The sequence below is a fragment of the Salvelinus fontinalis genome, chromosome 5 (genome assembly GCF_029448725.1).
Source record: "Salvelinus fontinalis isolate EN_2023a chromosome 5, ASM2944872v1, whole genome shotgun sequence".
Lineage (NCBI taxonomy): Eukaryota > Metazoa > Chordata > Actinopteri > Salmoniformes > Salmonidae > Salvelinus > Salvelinus fontinalis.
The window spans coordinates 48543254-48561912 of NC_074669.1; the positions used below are offsets into that span (position 1 = coordinate 48543254).

Here is an 18659-nt window from a genome sequence, read left to right on the forward strand (position 1 = left end):
GTAGATGAAAAGATAGAATAGCCTGAACATATTGGTTTGGTGTGAGTTATTTTATATAAATGTAAGCAAATGTATATAGTTATAGTTGATAAATCTTTCAAAGAATTAGAAATTTGGATAGCCTGAACATGTGAAAGATGGTGGTAGTATCTGCAATAGTAATGGTGTTTTTTTATATTTGTACCTTTTATTTAACTAGGCAAGTCAGTTAAGAACAAATTCTTATTTACAATGACAGCCTACACCGTCCAAACCCTAACCCAGACGATGCTGGGCCAATTGTGCGCCGCCCTATGGGACTCCCAATCACGGACGGTTGTGATACAGCCGGAAATTAAACCAGGGTCTGTAGTGATGCCTCTTGGGTTTGTTTCTCTAGCTTGAACGGTTCAAGAGTTACCCAACAACAATAATTGTATTATATGCTAATGTATTCTCCTTCAAGTAGTTATATTTTATAGTGGAGATCAGAGCTAGACCAGAGGTAGTGAGAACCAGAGCTAGCTAGCTATGCCCAGGACCAGAGCTGGGGTCAGAGGAAGTGCAGACCAGACTGGTAGTTGTGGTCAGTAGGTCTGTAGTTGTGTCAGTAGTTGTGTTGCAGGATCTTTGGGCCCTACAGTATAGATATGGTCAGTACTTGTGGTCTACATGTGGTCAGTAGTTGTGTGGCTGTGGTCAGCAGCTGTGTGGTTCAGTTGTTTTGTGATCAGTGGTTGTGGTCAGTAGTTTTGGTCAGTAGTTTGGTAGCTGTATATTCAGGAGTCGTGTGGTTGTGGTCAGTAGTTTTGTGGTTGTGTTCATTAGTTGTGTGGTCAGTAGTATGTGGTTTTGTTCATTAGTTTAGGCCAGTAGTTGTGGGGTTGTGGTCAGTAGTTTTGGTCAGTGGTTTGGTAAGTTGTTGTGGGGTTGTGGTCAGTAGTTGTGTGGCTGTGGTCAGCAGTTGTGTGGTTCAGTTGTTTTGTGATCAGTGGTTGTGGTCAGTAGTTTTGTTCAGTAGTTTGGTAAGTAGCTGTATATTCAGTAGTCGTGTGGTTGTGGTCAGTAGTTTTGTGGTTGTGTTCATTAGTTGTGTGGTCAGTAGTATGTGGTTTTGTTCATTAGTTTAGGTCAGTAGTTGTGGGGTTGTGGTCAGTAGTTTTGGTCAGTGGTTTGGTAAGTTGTTGTGGGGTTGTGGCCAGTAGTTGTGATCAGTAGTTGTGTGGTTGTGGTTCAGTAATTGTGTGGTTGTGGTCATTAGTTTAGGTCAGTAGTTGTGGGGTTGTGGTCAGTAGTTGTGGTCAGTAGTTATGGCCAGTGGTTTGGTAAGTAGTCGTGTATTCAGTAGTTTTGTGGTTGTGGTCAGTAGCTGTGTGGTTCAGTAGTTGTGTGGTTAGGAGTTATAGTCTGTAGTTGTGTTGTGGTCAATAGTTTTGGGCATTAGTTGTGTGGTTGTGGGTAGTAGTTGTGGTAAGTAGGTGTGCGGTTGTGGTCAGTAGTTGTGTGATTGGTCTAGTTGTGTGGTTGTGGTCAATAGTTGTGTGGTCTGTAGATTTGGTCAGTAGCTGTGTGGTTGTGGTCAGTAGTTGTGGTCAGTAGTTGTGTGGTTATGGTCAGTCGTTGTGTTGTTATGGTCAGTCGTTGTGGTCAATAGTTGTGTGGTTATGGTCAGTAGTTGTGGTCAATAGTTGTGTGGTCTGTAGATTTGGTAAGTAGTTGTGGTGTTCTGTAGTTGTGTGGTTGTGGTCAGCAGTTGAGTCAGTAGTTGTTGTTGTGGTCCATAGTTGTGGTGTGTTGTGGTCAGTAGTTTTGTTCAGTAGTTTTGTTAAATAGTTGTGTGATTCATTAGTTCTGGTCAGTAGTTGTGTGGTTCTGTTCAGTAGTTATGGTCAGTGGTTGTGGTCAGTCGTTTTGTGGTTGTGGTCATTAGTTGTTTGGTTCAGTAGTTGTGTGGTCAGTGGTTGTGGCCAGTAGTTGTGTAGTCAGTAGTTGTGTGATTGTGGTGAGTCGTTTTGTGGTTGTGGTCATTAGTTGTGTGGTTCAGTAATTGTGTGGTCAGTAGTTCTGGTCAGTCGTTGTGTGGTTGTGGTCAGTAATTGTGTGGTTGTGGTTAGTAGTTGTGTGGTTGTAGTCATTCGTTTAGGTCAGTAGTTGTGTGGTTGTGGTTCAGTAGACGTGTGGTCAGTAGTTGTGTGGTTGTGGTCAGTAGTGTTGGTCAGTAGTTGTGTGATTGTGGTCAATAGTTGTGTGGTTCAGTAGTTGTGGTCTGTAGATTTGGTCAGTAGTTGTGTTATGGTCAGTATTTGTGTGGTAGTTATTTGGTGCAGTAGTTGTGTGGTCAGTGGTTGTGGTCAGTAGTTATTTGGTTCAGTAGTATGGTCTGTAGTTGTGTTGTGGTCAGTAGTTGTGGGCATTAGTTGTGGTAATTCGTTTTGTGGTTGTGGTCAGTAGTTATTTTCTGTGGTTGTGGTCTGTAGTTGTGGTCAGTAGTTGTGGCCAGTCGTTTTGTGGTTGTGGTCAGTCGTTTTGTGGTTTCAGGTCAGTCGTTTTGTGGTTGTGGTCAGTCATTGTGTGGTCAGTAGTTGTGGTATTAGTTGAGATCAGTGGTTGTGGGCATTAGTCGTGGTCAGGAGTTGTGATCAGTAGTTATGGTTATTAGTTGAGATCAGTGGTTGTGGGCATTGGTCGTGGTGTGTAGCTGTGTTGTTGTGGTATGTAGTGGTTGTGGTCAGTTGTGGTTGTGGGTAGTAGTTGGTTTCAGTCAGTAGTTTTGGTCAGTAGTTGTGTGGTCGTCGCCAGTAGTGGTCAGCAGCTGTGGTAAGTAGTTGTGTGGTTGTGGTCAATAGTTGTGTGGTTGTGGTCAGTAGTTGTGTGGTTGTGTTCAGTGTCTAAACTACAATTGTTGTGTTTGAAAACTGAAAGAAGTGCAATGAGAAGTGATCGGGTGAAATATCTAGAGTGAACTTGGCAATTGTTGTCCAAAGCAGTGCTAGGCAACAGTTGCCTTGGCTTAAGCCAGTATGAGAAACATGCGACAAACATGCGAACAAACATTTGTGCTTTGAAATTAAGTAAATACTGCACTCTGACCCACAAAACGTATTTGCTAGATTCATGATAGTGTTAGACAAAGCAAGGAAAGTGAAATTTAAAATGCTATGTATTGTTATTGGAATTTGCAGCTGTTGTTGGTAAGCAATGAATCTGCTAGCTTTTGACATTACTTACCGCATCTATAAAGAGAGAGAGCTGTAAACCCATCAACTGCATCTATAAAGAGAGAGAGCTGTAACCCATCAACCTATCTATTGATTGGTAGAAGCTATTCCTTATCCGCTTTCAGATTTGAATAGCAGGGAAGTAGACGAAGTCATACCCTCTAACTTGTTGTCTAAGTTGTTGGCCAAGTAGTCAAAATAGAGGATGCGTTTCAAAAATTACATTGTTGCATTTACAGTGAATGGAATGTTGGAAGTGATGATGTCACAATGGGGCCTTTAGAATTATGAGGAAATGCCATGAAAGTGGTTGGAGGACTTAACGTATAAAAGATATCAAGAAGTTGTAGGTAAGCACACTGGTCCTGACCAGTCTACTCATTTTAAAGTTTGAACGGCATTTCTAGCTTAAACGGTGTAAGAGGAGTAGCAACCTAAATGATAATAATAAAAAGTCAGAAGTATGACGAAGATTTAAAGTTGGGACTTTTGCTTTGCAAGTCCCACCTAAAAATACTTCACTCTTAAAATGTAAGTTCTAGAACTCTGGTTTTGAACTGCTGAATGTAAAACTGTTGTCTTTCCCCCGTCTGTGTTTCCCTCAGGTGTTCCAACACCGAGCTCAGAGATTCTGCGACACACCCTAAACATGCTGGTGCGAGAGAGGAAAATCTACCCAACACCTGAGGGCTACTTCATTGTCACTCCCCAGACCTACTTTATCACCCCCAACCTCATCCGATCCAACAGCAAGTGGTACCACCTGGACGACCGGCAGCAACAACAACAGCAGCAGCAGTGTACCTCCCCACAGTCGGGCACCATCACGCCCTCCACCCCGGGCTGCGTGAGGGAGAGGCCCAACCAGAAGAACCACGGGGACTCCTACAACACGTACCGCGATGATACGCCCATCCCTCAAGCCCCCACTTACCAGAGGAAGTCTCCCAAGGAGCCTCGGGGAGACCCCCCCTCCTACCCTCAGCCCCCTCTGGCTCCCGTTCAGATGCCGACGTCACAGTTGCAAGATCCTCTGACGGACAAGAGCAAGAGTAATGCCCCCTTCCCCTACAAGACCGACACACTGACCAAAAAAAAGGAGGGCAGTGGTGGCGGCAGCAGTGCCGAGAAGCAGTCAAAGAAGTTTGGGCTGAAGCTGTTCAGGATGAGCTTCAAGAAGGACAAGCTGAGGCAGCTGGCCACGTTCTCGGCCCAGTTCCCCCCCGAGGAATGGCCCCTCCGCGATGAAGACGCGCCTGCCATCACCATCCCCCGCACTGTGGAGATGGAGATCATCCGGCGGATCAACCCGGACCTGACGGTGGAGAATGTGGCGCGCCACACGGCCGTGATGAAGAGGCTGGAGGAGGAGCGTGCCCAGAGGAGAAAAGCAGGCAGCTCGGCTGAGCACAGTGCACGCAGCCGGAGGAGTCGTGGTCACCGTCGGGTGCTGCACGGCAAGTCCCGTTCACACAGCAAGACGCGCGCCTCCCGGGGCGACCCTTCCGAGAGTTCCAACCTGGACATGGCCATGATGGACAGGGATTATAGCCGCTTCTTCAGCCACTCGCTGGTGCGCTCCCCGCGTGAGGCCATGTACACCTTGGAGCGCAAAAGAAGTGGTGGGACTTACATAGTCCACAGCAACCCCAACATCACAGAGTCCCACTTCCCCATCACCCCGGAGTGGGACGTGTCCGGGGAGTTGGCGAAAAGGAGGACAGAGATGCCTTTCCCCGAGCCCTCGCGTGGGACGTCCAGCGGGAGAGTGCACCGAAGCCACAGTCACACTCAAGAAGGAAGGAAGTCGCGTGACGAGCTGCCCGACCAGGCTAAGGAAAGGTCCCGCTCTATGGATAACGCTTTGAGCCCTCTGGACGGAATGGGCCCCTCCTCTTTGGGGATGTCAGAGGACTATGAGCGGAGTCCAGACAAACGGAGTCGTTACTACACAGACGATGGAACTTTGCGGGCCTCCCAGAAGTCGTCCCACTACTCAAGGATCATGCTCTCGGCTGCTAAGTTCAATTCTGAAATGTGTGTGCCTGATGTGGGGAAGGGGAGCTTAGGGAAGGGGAGCTTAGGGAAGGGGAGCTTAGGGAAGGGGAGCTTAGGGAAGGGGAGCTTGGACGAGTCTAGGATCCGAAGCCCACTGGAAAGGAATAAGAGCAGAGACAGCTTGCCGGCCTACAGTGATCTGAAGGGACTCTCGCCCAAGTCCTCGGCGGACGACTACTTCCAGTGCAATACGTCAAACGAAACAATCCTTACCGCCCCTTCACCTCTGTCAAAAGCAGACCACGACACGTTAACCTCGTCTGAGGGAATCCGGAAGGGCACTCCAGTCGATCGCCACACCCCTCACCTTACCTCTCCCCTCACGATGGAATACAAAGAGGACTCTTTGGCAAAGGGGCAAAACGGCTCAAACCGATCAACACCAAGCCAGACCCCAGAGCCCATGACTAACGGACGTTTGACACAACACCAACACAACGTAGACCCTGGAGGGGGAGGCGGTGGTGGCGGGGTAGACAAGAGGAAGGAGATCTTCAGCAAGGACACTTTGTTCAAGCCTCCACACAACACATTGACTGCAGGCTACGTGGAGGGCACCTACACCAAGTCGGGCACCCTGCGAAAGACCCCACACATCAAATCAGCCGAGGTCCTTGACAATCTAGAGGCCCAGCAGCCTTCGAATTCAGCAGCTTCCCCCGCTTCCGCCCTGGTCCCCCAGGGCTCCGAGCCAGCGGTCCCGTCAGCCTCCGAGGCCGCCTTTGACTACTACAATGTGTCGGATGATGACGAGGAGGTGGTGGCGGAGGACACCTCGCGGAAGGAGTTAGTGGTGGCAGAGGGCAAATGTCACGGGGAGGGTGGGGGTGGAGTTGGAACCATGCAGTGGCTTCTGGAGCGGGAGAAGGAGCATGATCTGCAGCGCAAGTTTGAGACTAACCTCACGCTGCTCAGCCCCAAGGAGACAGAAAACAGTAGCAGCCAGAAGTCAGCGCATTCAGCACGTCTGGATAGCATGGACAGCAGCAGCGTGACTGTAGACAGTGGATTCAACTCCCCAAGGTAAGCTGAACCTAGTCTGTCCACTACAGCAACCAGAGGGTTATGACCAAAGAATACACATAGGAAGTGGATATCATCACAATCTGTAAAATGTAAACACAACTGGAGACAACTTTTGGAGGTATGTTTTGTACACTCCACTACGTATTTATTTGCACAGTGACACTAAATATTTTAATTTGGCTCTTTACACCAGCATTTTGGATTTGGGATCAAATATTTTATATGTAGCAACAGTACAAAATGTCACCTATTATTTGAGGGTATTTTCATGCCTGTTTTACTGTTTAGATAATGAATGCACTTTATATATCTAGTCCATTCATTTGAAGGTGTCATTTGGACAAATTAATTTATATTCAATTTAGTCAAAAGTTTAGTATTTGGTCCCATATTCCGAGCATGCAATAACTACATTAAGCTTGCAACTCTACAAACGTATTCGATGCATTTGCAGTTTGTTGATCTCAAATCCAAAATGCTGGAGGATAGAGACAAATTACGTTTTAGCATCACCGTCCAAATAAATATGTATGTTTTTGGCACAACATTGTTACGGTATCTTACAAAAAAAGATGTATTTAACCTTTAAGGCAAGTCAGTTAAGAACAAATTATTATTTACAATGATGGCCTATCTAGCAAAACAGTGTAGGAGCAGTTGCTAACTAACTGTAAAGAACTTAAGGTAGTTAGCTAACTATCTTCGCTACTTGTGGGGAAAAACATTTCACTAACTTACAGTTAGCCAGGTAGGGTACCACTACCACTGGCTCCACTAAGGTTTTATTTTGATGTTTGTGATGTGTCCGCTTTCCAAGCGTATTAGCATTAGTAGAACAGACATTCCCATTCCAAGCAATGTACACAGTAGTAGCATGCCAGAGGCTTGGCCATCCTGTCCATCATGTTCCCACACACACTTGCTTAGAGCAGCTGTCTTTAGAATGGTATTAAAGTGATACTTCGAGATTTTGCCAATGAGGTCCTTTATCTACTTCCCTGGAGTCAGATGAACTCGTGGATACCATGTTTATGTTTGTAAGTCCAGTATGAAGTAAGCTAACTAGCGTTAGCACAATGACTGGAGGTCTATAGGTATCTCGCTAGCACACAGAGACATGTAAAAATTAAGATTTTCTTTGTCACTGGCCTACACACAATACACCATAATGTCAAAGTGGAATTGTTTTTCGACATTTTTACAAATTAGTTAAAAAAAATAAAAGCTGAAATGTCTGAAGCTGAAGTATTCAACCCCTTTGGTATGGCAAGTCAAAATAAGTTCAGGAGTAAAAATTTGCTTAAGTCACAAAATAAGTTATGATTTTTGAATGACTACCTCATCTAAAGTATGTACCCCACACATACAATTATCTGTAAGGTCCCTGAATTTCTAACACAGATTCAACCAGAAAGACCATGGAGGTCTGCCAATGCCTCGCAAAGGGCACGCAAAGATGGGAAAAAAAAATAAGACATTGAATATCCCTTACACTTTGGATGGTTTATCAATACACCCAGTCACTACAAAGATACAGGTGACCTTCCAAACTCAGTTGCTGGAGAGGAAGGAAACCGCTCAGGTATTTCATCATGAGGCCAATGGTGACTTTAAAACAGTTAGAGTTTAATGGCTGTGATAGGAGAAACTGATGATGGAACAACAATATTGTAGTTAGTCCACAATACTAACCTAATTGACAGAGTCAAAAGAAGGAAGCCTGTACAGAATAAAAAATATTCCAATATATGCATCCGCTGTTTGCAATAAGGTACTCATGTTATATTGCAAACAATGTGGCAAAGCAATTAAATGTTTGCCCTGAATACAAAGTGTTATGTTTGGGGAAAATCCAACACAACACATTACTGAGTACCACTCTCCATATTTTCAAGCATAGTGGTGGCATCATGTTATGGGTATGCTTGTAATTGTTAAGGACTGGGGGAGTTTTTCAGGATAAAAAAGAATGGAATGCCACTAATCACATTCAAAATCCTAGAGGAAATCCTGGCTCAGTCTGCTTTCCACCAGACACTGGGAGATTAATTCACCTTTCAGCAGGACAATAACCTAAAATACAAGGCCAAATTTACACTGGAGTTTCTTACTTAGAAGACAGTGAATGTTCCTGAGTGGCCGAGTTACAGTTTTGACTAAGATCTGCTTGAGAATCTATGGCAAGACCTAAAAATGGTTGAATAGTAATGATCAATTTGACAGAGCCTGAAGAATTTTGAAAGTAGTAGTGGCCAAATGTTGCGCAATCCAGGTATTCGAAGCTCGTAGAGACTAACCCAGAATGACTCACAACTGTAATTGCTGCCAAAGGTGATTCTAACATGTATGTTACTGTTTTATCTTTCATGAATCTTTTACAAATGTCACAACATTTTAGTAGACTAGGATGTGGCATGTGTCTGTGCACTTTTCCTCCGCTGCACTCTATAAATGGGAAACACTTACAGTTGAAGTCGGAAATTTACATACACCTTAGCCAAATACATTTCAATTAAGTTTTTCACAATTCCTGACATTTAATCCAAGTAAAAATTCCCTGTTTTAGGTCAGTTAGGATCACCACTTTATTTTAAGAATGTGAAATGTCAGAACAATAATAGAGTGAATGATTTATTTCAACTTTTATTTCTTTCATAACATTCCCAGTCGGTCAGAAGTTTACATACACTCAATTAGTATTTGGTAGCATTACCTTTAAATTGTTTAACTTGGGTCGTTTAAGGTAGCCTTCCACAAGCTTCCCACCATAAGTTGGGTGAATTTTGGCCCATTCCTCCTGACACAGCTGGTGTAACTGAGTCAGGTTTGTAGGCCTCCTTGCTCGCACACGCTTTTGCAGTTCTGCCCACAAATGTTCTATGGGATTGAGGTCAGGAATTTGTGATGGCCACTCCAATACCTTGACTTTGTTGTCCTTAAGCCATTTTGCCATAACTTTGGAAGTATGCTTGGGGTGATTGTCCATTTGGAAGACCCATTTCGACCAAGCTTTAACTTCCTGACTGATGTCCTCATAAATTCCCCTCCTCATGATGCCATCTATTTTGTGAAGTGCACCAGTCCCTCCTGCAGCAAAGCACCCCCGCAACATGATGCTGCCACCCCTGTGCTTCACAGTTGGGATGGTGTTCTTTGGCTTGCAAGCCTCCCCCTTTTCCCTCCAAACATAACGATGGTCATTATGGCCAAACAGTTCTATTTTTGTTTCATCAGACCAGAGGACATTTCCTAAAAAAGTACGAACTTTGTCCCCATGTGCAGTTGCAAACCGTAGTCTGGCTTTTTTTATGGGGGTTTTGGAGCAGTGGCATCTTCCTTGCTGAGCGGCCTGTCAGGTTATGTCGATATAGAACTTGTTTACTGTGGATATAGATACTTTTGCACCTGTTTCCTCCAGCATCTTCACAAGGTCCTTTGCTGTTGTTCTGGTATTGATTTGCACTTTTCACACAAGTACGTTCATCTCTAGGAAACAGAACGCGTCTCCTTCCTGAGCGTTATGACGGCTGCGTGGTCCCATGTTGGTTGTACGTGCATACTATTGATTGTACAGATGAACGTGGTACCTTCAGGTGTTTGGGAATTGATCCCAAGGATGAACCAGACTTGTGGAGGTCTACACGTTTTTGTCTGATATCTTTTGATTTCCCATGATGTCAAGCAAAGAGGCACTGATTTTGAAGGTAGGCCTTGAAATACATCCACAGGTACACCTCCAATTGGCTCAAATGATGTCAATTAGCCCATCAGAAGCTTCTACAGTCATGACATAATTTTCTGGAATTTTCCAAGCTGTTTAAAGGCACAGTGAACTTAGTGTATGTGAACTTCAGACCCACTGGAATTGTGATACAGTGAATTATAAGTGAAATAATATGTAAACAATTGTTGGAAAAATGACTTGTGTCATGCACAAAGTAGATGTCCTAACCAACTTGCCAAAACTATAGTTTGTTAACAAGAAATTTGTGAAGTGGTTGAAAAATGTGTTTTAATGAATCCAACCTAAGTGTATGTAAACTTCCGACTTCAACTGTAACCAGCACAATTTGGGAGCGTATCAGGTTGTAATTTCTGTTGACATAAACTGTTGACTCATCATACTTGCGTGTGTCCTGACTTATACTCATGTGTGCAACTTTTTGACAACACTTTCTGTAGTACAGCAATAACATAGTTTCTACAACACGCTTAAACTTTCGGTCCAGTAGAAGATTCAATCAGTGCCATTAAGGAGAACAATTGGGGATGCTGCAAATGTTTAGTGATGATATGATACAGCGCATTGGCTGGCTTGTGGGTCTCTGTGGGTCTGGGAGGAGGTGTGTGTGTGTGTGTGTGTGGGTCTGGGAGGAGAAGTGTGTGGCAATGCACTGCCTTTGGGGCACAGCATGTTGGCTGTGCATCATTCACGGCAAAATGAATTAACTACCCAAATCATTGCCCAGGCCAGATAGAAATGTGTCACAGGCCGGATCCGGCCCGTGGGCCTTGTGTTTGACACATGGGGTTTGGTTTAGCCAAATTACAATTTTACACATTACCTTTAAAGAAGTCTTTGGACAAGGAGAGACTGCAATCCATGCTTTGGTTTATTTAAACTAGCCTTTGTACCCAAACAGTAAGATTATTCTAACCAAAACACAATGTCCCCAAGTTAGTACGGTGTAAATTGCATGCCCAAATCCTCCCAAAGTAACTTTCAACTAAGTCATAGAGCTACACAATCCAATTTTTGGTTAGAAAATGAAAAGCTGTTGGTGGCAGTGGCTAGTTTGCTTCCCACTTATTGCAAGTTTCCGTTGTCCCCATCCTCTAATTCTCTTTCTCTCCTCTCCTTCTCTTTACTGCACGGACGTGTCTCCCTCTTACTGTCGTGGCAGGACACGTGAAAGCCTGGCTTCCAACACGTCGAGCATCATGGAGAGCAATAGACGACAGAATCCAGCATTGAGTCCGGGCCACATGGGCACCACCAGCAACGGTCCGCCTTTCAGCTTTCGCGCCATTCCTGAACCCCCCCGTACCGCACAGCCTGAGAAACTTCAGAAGTCTTCAACCTGCCTGGCGTCCATCACCAGCGTCTGACCTGATATACAGACAGACAGACATCAAGGCCTGAGATGGAGGAGGTGGATTATTAAGGTTATGGTAGGGACCGTTGGGGGTAATGGGCGGGGGGTTGGAGAAGGCAGAAGTTGGGTCACGTTGTGCCCCCACTTTCTCCTCACCCATCCACACACACATGTCCACCCTCCCTCACCCAACCCCCAGAAAATCCAACTACTACTGGGACTGTTAACCACACAGGCATGGCTTCCAGAGACTGTTCCCACAGCTTCAAAAACTTCACTGCAAAAAACAAACAACCACAAAATAACAAAACTATCCTGACCAGATTAATTTTGTCTCCCATTGCAAGAGAGCCGATCAGGAATGATCTTGATTTGGATTATATCAACTTTGATTTTTTGGGGGGATGGATTTCCAGATTCCTCAATGTTGGTATTAGAGAAATGTTGATACATTTAGGATTGGAGTCACATTTGGGAAAATCTATACTTTTACATGTTATTTCCAATCCATGTCCAATGAAATGTTTTCTATCAAGAATTAGAAATAATTTATCAGGAGAATTATCTTATTTGTATGTTGATGCACAGTATTAAAAATAATGAAGAAAGAGATAAGAGATGAGAAGGTGGAAAGGCAAAATGTCAGAGGTTCCGATTTGTGTAGCGCAAAGCAAAATAGGCTATTGTAGTTCTATCCATACAGTATAATTTATTCATAAGTACAATAATGTATACTCAAATCTTTTTTTTATATTTAAATGACCAAAATGAAATCGTTAAAACGAATAATGACAATTTAGTAAGGGAAAACAGTTGTTTTACATTGTTAGTTGAATTATTAAGTTTCCATCCTGAAGCACTAATGTGCCTTTTCTGTGGTATTTATGACTAAATTAAAAAAAAAAAAAAAATCTTTATCCAACATATAATCTCAGGTCATAAGAATTTATTTTCTTGAACACACGCACACACACTCTGTCTGTAATCTTGTTTGAGGTGTGTGAGGAGTTGGCCTCGCTGATTAGTGGCTTGCTGAGTGTTGTAATTGGTTTGACAGGACTTTACTTTTATGTTTGTTTCAGATGTGTTTGCCTTTTCACAACATGTTTGCCAGAGTGTGCATAGATAGACCATAAAATAAATGGTTGCAGTGGGTGTAAATTGTAACAATATATCCTAGGGGTATAGGACAGACAAACACCTTATTTCCCTTAACATGTTTATCACTATCATTGCCAGAGCCATCAAGGCATTTATACAACTTATGTCTGCAGTGTTTCCCTGAAATGAAGTGTTTTATGAAATTGACCAGCTCCTAAATTGTCTTGCAAATTGCAAAATCTCTCCAAATATTAGAGCATGCGGACTAGTGATGGCTACCTTGCAAGACAATAGTGAAGAGTTATTGCAGTCTTGCCTCTTTATTCACAATATTGTTTGTATCACAATACTGTAAGTATCGTGTATTGGAAATTTCTTTTTCTTGTACAGGTGCTAAGATTTCTATATGAAACGCTCTATTCAATCCGTAACGCTGAAGATCTGCTTTATAGCGCGATTGACAATTAAAGGCAATGGTTTGAAAGGACTTTACTTTATTGTAAATTGTCCTGAAACAAGTCCATGCATCAAAGCTACATTAGGGGTTAAGTTAATGACCTCCCACATGCAGTATTGCAATGTGCATTATTGAAGGAATTGATATATTTATGATGCCCATAAAACACAGTAAGTTTATCAATCTTGCATGATAGTGATCAATTAATGAATTATACATCCAATTGTACAATTGTATTCACTTTTACTTTGAAACTCTTTTTTTGAAGTTATCAACAGTCTCCTCCCGGTGGGCAAAAATGTTGGTTGAAATGTGATTAAAGTTATGTCATATAACCTGACTACAACCAGTTAAAGATACCTTTTTCATAACAACATCAAGATGCCTGGGAAAGACTGCATAACCTGAATACAACGAGGTAAAGGCGTCTTTTTATGGTAGTTAAAACAAATATAAAAACAATATTTTACAGTCATTAGCTAATGACCTAACAAAATATGACCATGACATCACAAAATGTGAACCTGACGGCACTACAACCAGTTTTGCCCGCTGGGATGATTGTAAGGCAAGAAGATTCCATCTTTGTCATGACACAAACAGTGGTGTTCATTATAAAACAAGTGACATATCAACATGCTCATGAATGTCATATATCAATCACAAAGGCTATGTCAATCACTAATCAATGTCTGGTAACTATAGGCCAATGGATGATCAGGAGCACACTTGATAAAAGATTCTATGAAATCCTAGATTATTATCAAGTTAGTAACACTGAGACGGAGTGGAGACAAAGGGAAAGATTAAATAATGGATAATGTAGATTAATCAATATAAGCATAGATTTTGTTCGCAGCCTCCATACAAAACTAGCTTGCTATTCAAGCCAGTTGCTGAGGCCGTAGTTAGTTAGTTTTGTTTTCCTAACGTGTCTTTAGCATGATGTCTGCTATCAGAGATGGTGCGGGAATAATTTTTGGACGTTTGGTAGCCTATTTGATTGACAGGAGTCTTCCTTAGTCTATACTCATTTGTTGATAGTCTTGCTCACCAAAGGCAGGATGCAACATTTAGAAAGTTATAGATAATGAGGGTTGTTTGTAAAAGTTGTTTCTAACTGCTTACAGATAAATGTTGTGACGGGAGCAACAATCATCAGAAAATCCACAGTGTTTAAACGTTACCGACATAGTTTAGGATGATTAGCCCTGAAGGTCTAGTGGGCATCTTATCTAACTAAAACATTAAGTTGTAACTGCTGGTAACTTGTTTAAAGATATTTATTTCATGGCTTATAAGCTATACTAGCCAAAGTTCATGAGAGAATTATACTGTATGTCCTTTTATTTAAATTATTTTTAAAGACGGGAATGCAATGCCACATTTAAAGTGAGACATTTAGCAATGAAAATAAATTTACAATAGCCGATACTAGAGAACATCTACAAGTGATACTTTTGGATTGTTGAAAATCTTTGAAGTCAGTAAGAACCAGATCTGGGTTCAAATACCATTTGAAATCTCTCAAATACTTTGAGGTTTTGCATTAGCCTGCCTGGTGTGACAGGAGGGTGCCGTTTGCACTTTTGGGACTTTTGCAACAGGCAAACTCAATCAAGCACAACTAAGGTATTTGAAATGATTTTTAACCTATGTTTGAGGAACCTGGACCTCATGATTATTGGGTTATTTCTTTCAGTGAATGTGTGCCTCGAGTGATTTGACTATAGCCGATTGACAAAGGTTCCGGGAAATGATACTATACTCCATTTTGGAGTAAGCAATGTTTTTGGCCAAGGCATATTAGAGAGCTACAGTCATGGCCAAAAGTTTTGAGAATGACACAAATATTAATTTCCACAAAGTTTGCTGCTTCAATGTCTTTAGATATTTTTGTCAGATGTTACTATGGAATACTGAAGTATAATTACAAGCATTTCATAAGTGTCAAAGGCTTTTATTGACAATTACATGAAGTTGATGCAAAGAGTCAATATTTGCAATGTTGACCCTTCTTTTTCAAGACCTCTGCAATCCGCCCTGGCATGCTGTCAATTAACTTCTGGGCCACATCCTGACTGATGGCAGCCCATTCTTGCATAATCAATGCTTGGAGTTTGTCAGAATTTGTGGGTTTTTGTTTGTCCACCCGCCTCTTGAGGATTGACCACAAGTTCTCAATGGGATTAAGGTCTGGGGAGTTTCCTGGCCATGGACCCAAAATATCGATGTTTTGTTCCCCGAGCCACTTAGTTGGCACGTTTGCCTTATTCCATCATGCTGGAAAAGGCATTGTTCATCACCAAACTGTTCCTTGGATGGTTGGGAGAAGTTGCTCTCGGAGAGTGTTGTTACCATTCTTTATTCATGGCTGTGTTCTTAGGCAAAATTGTGAGTGAGCCCACTCCCTTGGCTGAGAAGCAACCCCACAGATGAATGGTCTCAGGATGCTTTACTGTTGGCATGACACAGGACTGATGGTAGCGCTCACCTTGTCTTCTCCGGACAAGATTTTTCTCGGATGCCCTAAACAATCGGAAAGGGGATTCATCAGAGAAAATGACTTTACCCCAGTCCTCAGCAGTCCAATCCCTGTACCTTTTTCAGAATATCAGTCTGTCCCTGTAGTTTTTCCTGGAGAGAAGTGGCTTCTTTGCTGCCCTTCTTGACACCAGGCCATCCTCCAAAAGTCTTTGCCTCACTGTGCGTGCAGATGCACTCACACCTGCCTGCTGCCATTCCTGAGCAAGCCCTGTACTGGTGGTGCCCCGATCCCGCAGCTGAATCAACTTTAGGAGATGTTCCTGGCGCTTGCTGGACTTTCTTGGGCGCCCTGAAGCCTTCTTCACAACAAATGAACCGCTCTCCTTGAAGTTCTTGATGATCCGATAAATGGTTGATTTAGGTGCAATCTTACTGGCAGCAATATCCTTGCCGGTGAAGCCCTTTTTGTGCAAAGCAATGATGACGGCATGTGTTTCCTTGCAGGTAACCATGATTGAGAGAGGCAGAACAATGATTCCAAGCACCACCCTCCTTTTGAAGCTTCCAGTCTGTTATTTGAACTGAATCAGCATGACAGATTGATCTCCAGCCTTGTCCTCGTCAACACTCACACCTGTTTAACAAGAGAATCACTGACATGATGTCAGCTGGTCCTTTTGTGGCAGGGCTGTAATGCAGTGGAAATGTTTTTTGGGATTCAGTTAATTTGCATGGCAAAGAGGGACTTTGCAATTCATCTGATCACTCTTCATAACATTCTGGAGTATATGCAAATTGCCATCATACAGGCAGCAGACATTGTGAAAATTAATATTTGTGTCATTCTCAAAACTTTTGGCTACGACTGTATGCTGTACGTCTGGCAAGCGAATCTTATAAAGTATCTGCTAAAGGAAAGTTATGGGAGAAAGAGGATGACTGGATCCAGATTCCCACATTATTTTCATGTTGTAAGGAAAGGCTTAAGTTAAATTTAAACCACGTAGCACTTTAAAGCACATTTAAAGGCAACCCTCCTGGGAAATGTATAATATTGACTGACAACAACTCATTAGTGACGCATTACCAAATAGTTCACTGACGGCGCCGTGGGATTCATATAAAAAGTTAATTGTAATGAACCTTTACTTACTCAACATTAGAGTTGAAGGTAGTAAGAGGGACAAAGGAGTTAGGTTACATGATAGGCTTGTTACATGAGAGCTCATTTACATGAGTAAGTTGGGAAATCAAATGCATTTAATTACACTGAAACCACTTACAACAGTAATTTTTTCATAGTTAGTGGACCATTTGTTAATCCAGCTATAATGTAGCTACTACATTATTATGGTCAAACATTCTTCTGAGTGTGACCTAATCCTTCATCAGTGATAAATAAACAAGTTTAGTGCTCCTCTGCTTTACCGTCTCCATTTGTAGACCCGGACTTTTGTGCACTGTCACTAAACTATAACGTTTTAGTAGACAAAATAGGAAAGCAACACTTCCTCCACTGAAAACATTATATGGAAATGATATTGTTAACATCAACTACTTATTTTACTGTACAGACTAAACATCCTACAACTGACTACATTTTTGTGTTGTTTTTACCCTTGCATTGAAGTAAGCTGCCTTAATAAAAACACCCTTGTGAATAATTGGCACAAACATTATACAACTGCAGAAGACATGGCAGTATGTATCTATGTGCATATTGGGTAGTGTGATGATGAAGATTATATTGGGACAGAGGAATTCTGCTTTCAGACATTGCAGTGCGGGTCATCATCTACTGCACTTCTACTGTGATGTTTGTTTATTTGTTTATGAGGACACACAAGGTACAGGTTTTAATCTCCTCGCCAATGTTTCAGTACAAAGTAATGGACTTGTATCGAGTGACCCTATATAACGACATCAATATCGAACTTTGTAAAATACATTTCAATAAAACCTCCCACTACCGCGTATGGATTATTCATTCTCCGATCCAAAGTTATGCTTGCATTCAGTGCTTTGAATGCATTTTAGGGGCATATTCCCCACTGTTTCAACTGTGCAGCTATTGCTGCTCGAATTACAATAAAGAACAGGTGGGGTCCTTTGTCCAATGATTGGATAATGCTTGAAAAGTGTGTTAGTGCAGCCTGCTCTCATAGACTAGACGTAACATAGTAAACGGTAAATCCGAGACACTCAAATTTAGTATGAGAAACAGTATGTTACGTTTGGTAGGGTTACATAAGACAGAAGGTTACTTAAGGCAAAAATGAAAGGAGCGTGGTTGGCTGGGGTGCGAATGTCTAACAACCCAAAGGTTGAGTGTTCGAATCTCATAATTGACAATTTTAGCTAATTAGCAATTTTGCAACTACTTTCTAGCTACTTTTAAATTACTTACATTAAACGGCTAAGGTTAGGGAAGGGTTAGCTAACATGTTAACTCCTAACCTTAACTGTTTAACCTAACTCCTAACCCCTAGCCTAGCTAACGTTAGCTAGGTAGCTAACGTTAAATAGGTGGCTAACATTAGCCACAACAAATTGGAATTCATAACATATTGTCCAAATTGCAATTCGTAACATATCATACAAATTGTTATTCGTAACATATCATACGGAATGGATGATGGACATCCACAAATATACCATACAAAACGTAACATGTCATTCTAAATATGAAATGCTCTGAGACCAGGTTTGTTGGTGGATAAAGCTGACATCTCCAACCTATGCAATTTATATAAGAAGCAACTCATGAAGTGGCATTCCTGATGGTTGACATAGCTTTATTGGGATGACATGGTATTTGTGTTGTTATGACCAGGGATGGGGTGAGTAATTGATTAATTAATTTTGAACTTGAAGATCTTGTCCCTGTCGTTGACTTCCATAGTTTTTTGGTTAGCAGCAGCTAGTTAAAGAGATTGAACAGGATCTTAAAGATGCTGTATAAATGTTTTGTGTAATTTCAGTATGTAGTTTTGAAAGTAGAGTTCACGAGTGTAAGAGGGTCCACGAAAGGTGGGGACAATTATGTACAATGTTATCCACTTTGTATGATATGTTAAATCCTGCAACAACATGTTTTTATTACCAATTTTTAAGTGCTTAAATACATTTTACAGGATCTTAAGCACTTACAAATTCATAACATATTGTATGAATTGGAATTTGTAACATATCATATGAATTGCAGTATTGTTTTTACAGCCCATACACTACTAACCA

At 42.1% G+C, this 18659-nt stretch overlaps 1 protein-coding gene across 2 annotated transcripts in view; it reads left to right on the forward strand.

Annotated features, from left to right (window-relative positions):
- Window positions 1–17396, forward strand: part of LOC129855749 (storkhead-box protein 2-like) — a 65959-nt gene extending 48563 nt beyond the window's left edge. For both annotated transcript variants that reach the window (XM_055923740.1, XM_055923741.1), the window contains exons 3-4: window positions 3803–6278; window positions 11186–17396. In XM_055923740.1, coding sequence (XP_055779715.1) covers window positions 3803–6278; window positions 11186–11390 — 2681 coding nt within the window. In that variant the 3' untranslated portion in view covers window positions 11391–17396. The remainder of the gene's footprint in view (window positions 1–3802; window positions 6279–11185) is intronic.
- The last annotated feature ends 1263 nt before the right edge of the window (window positions 17397–18659 follow it).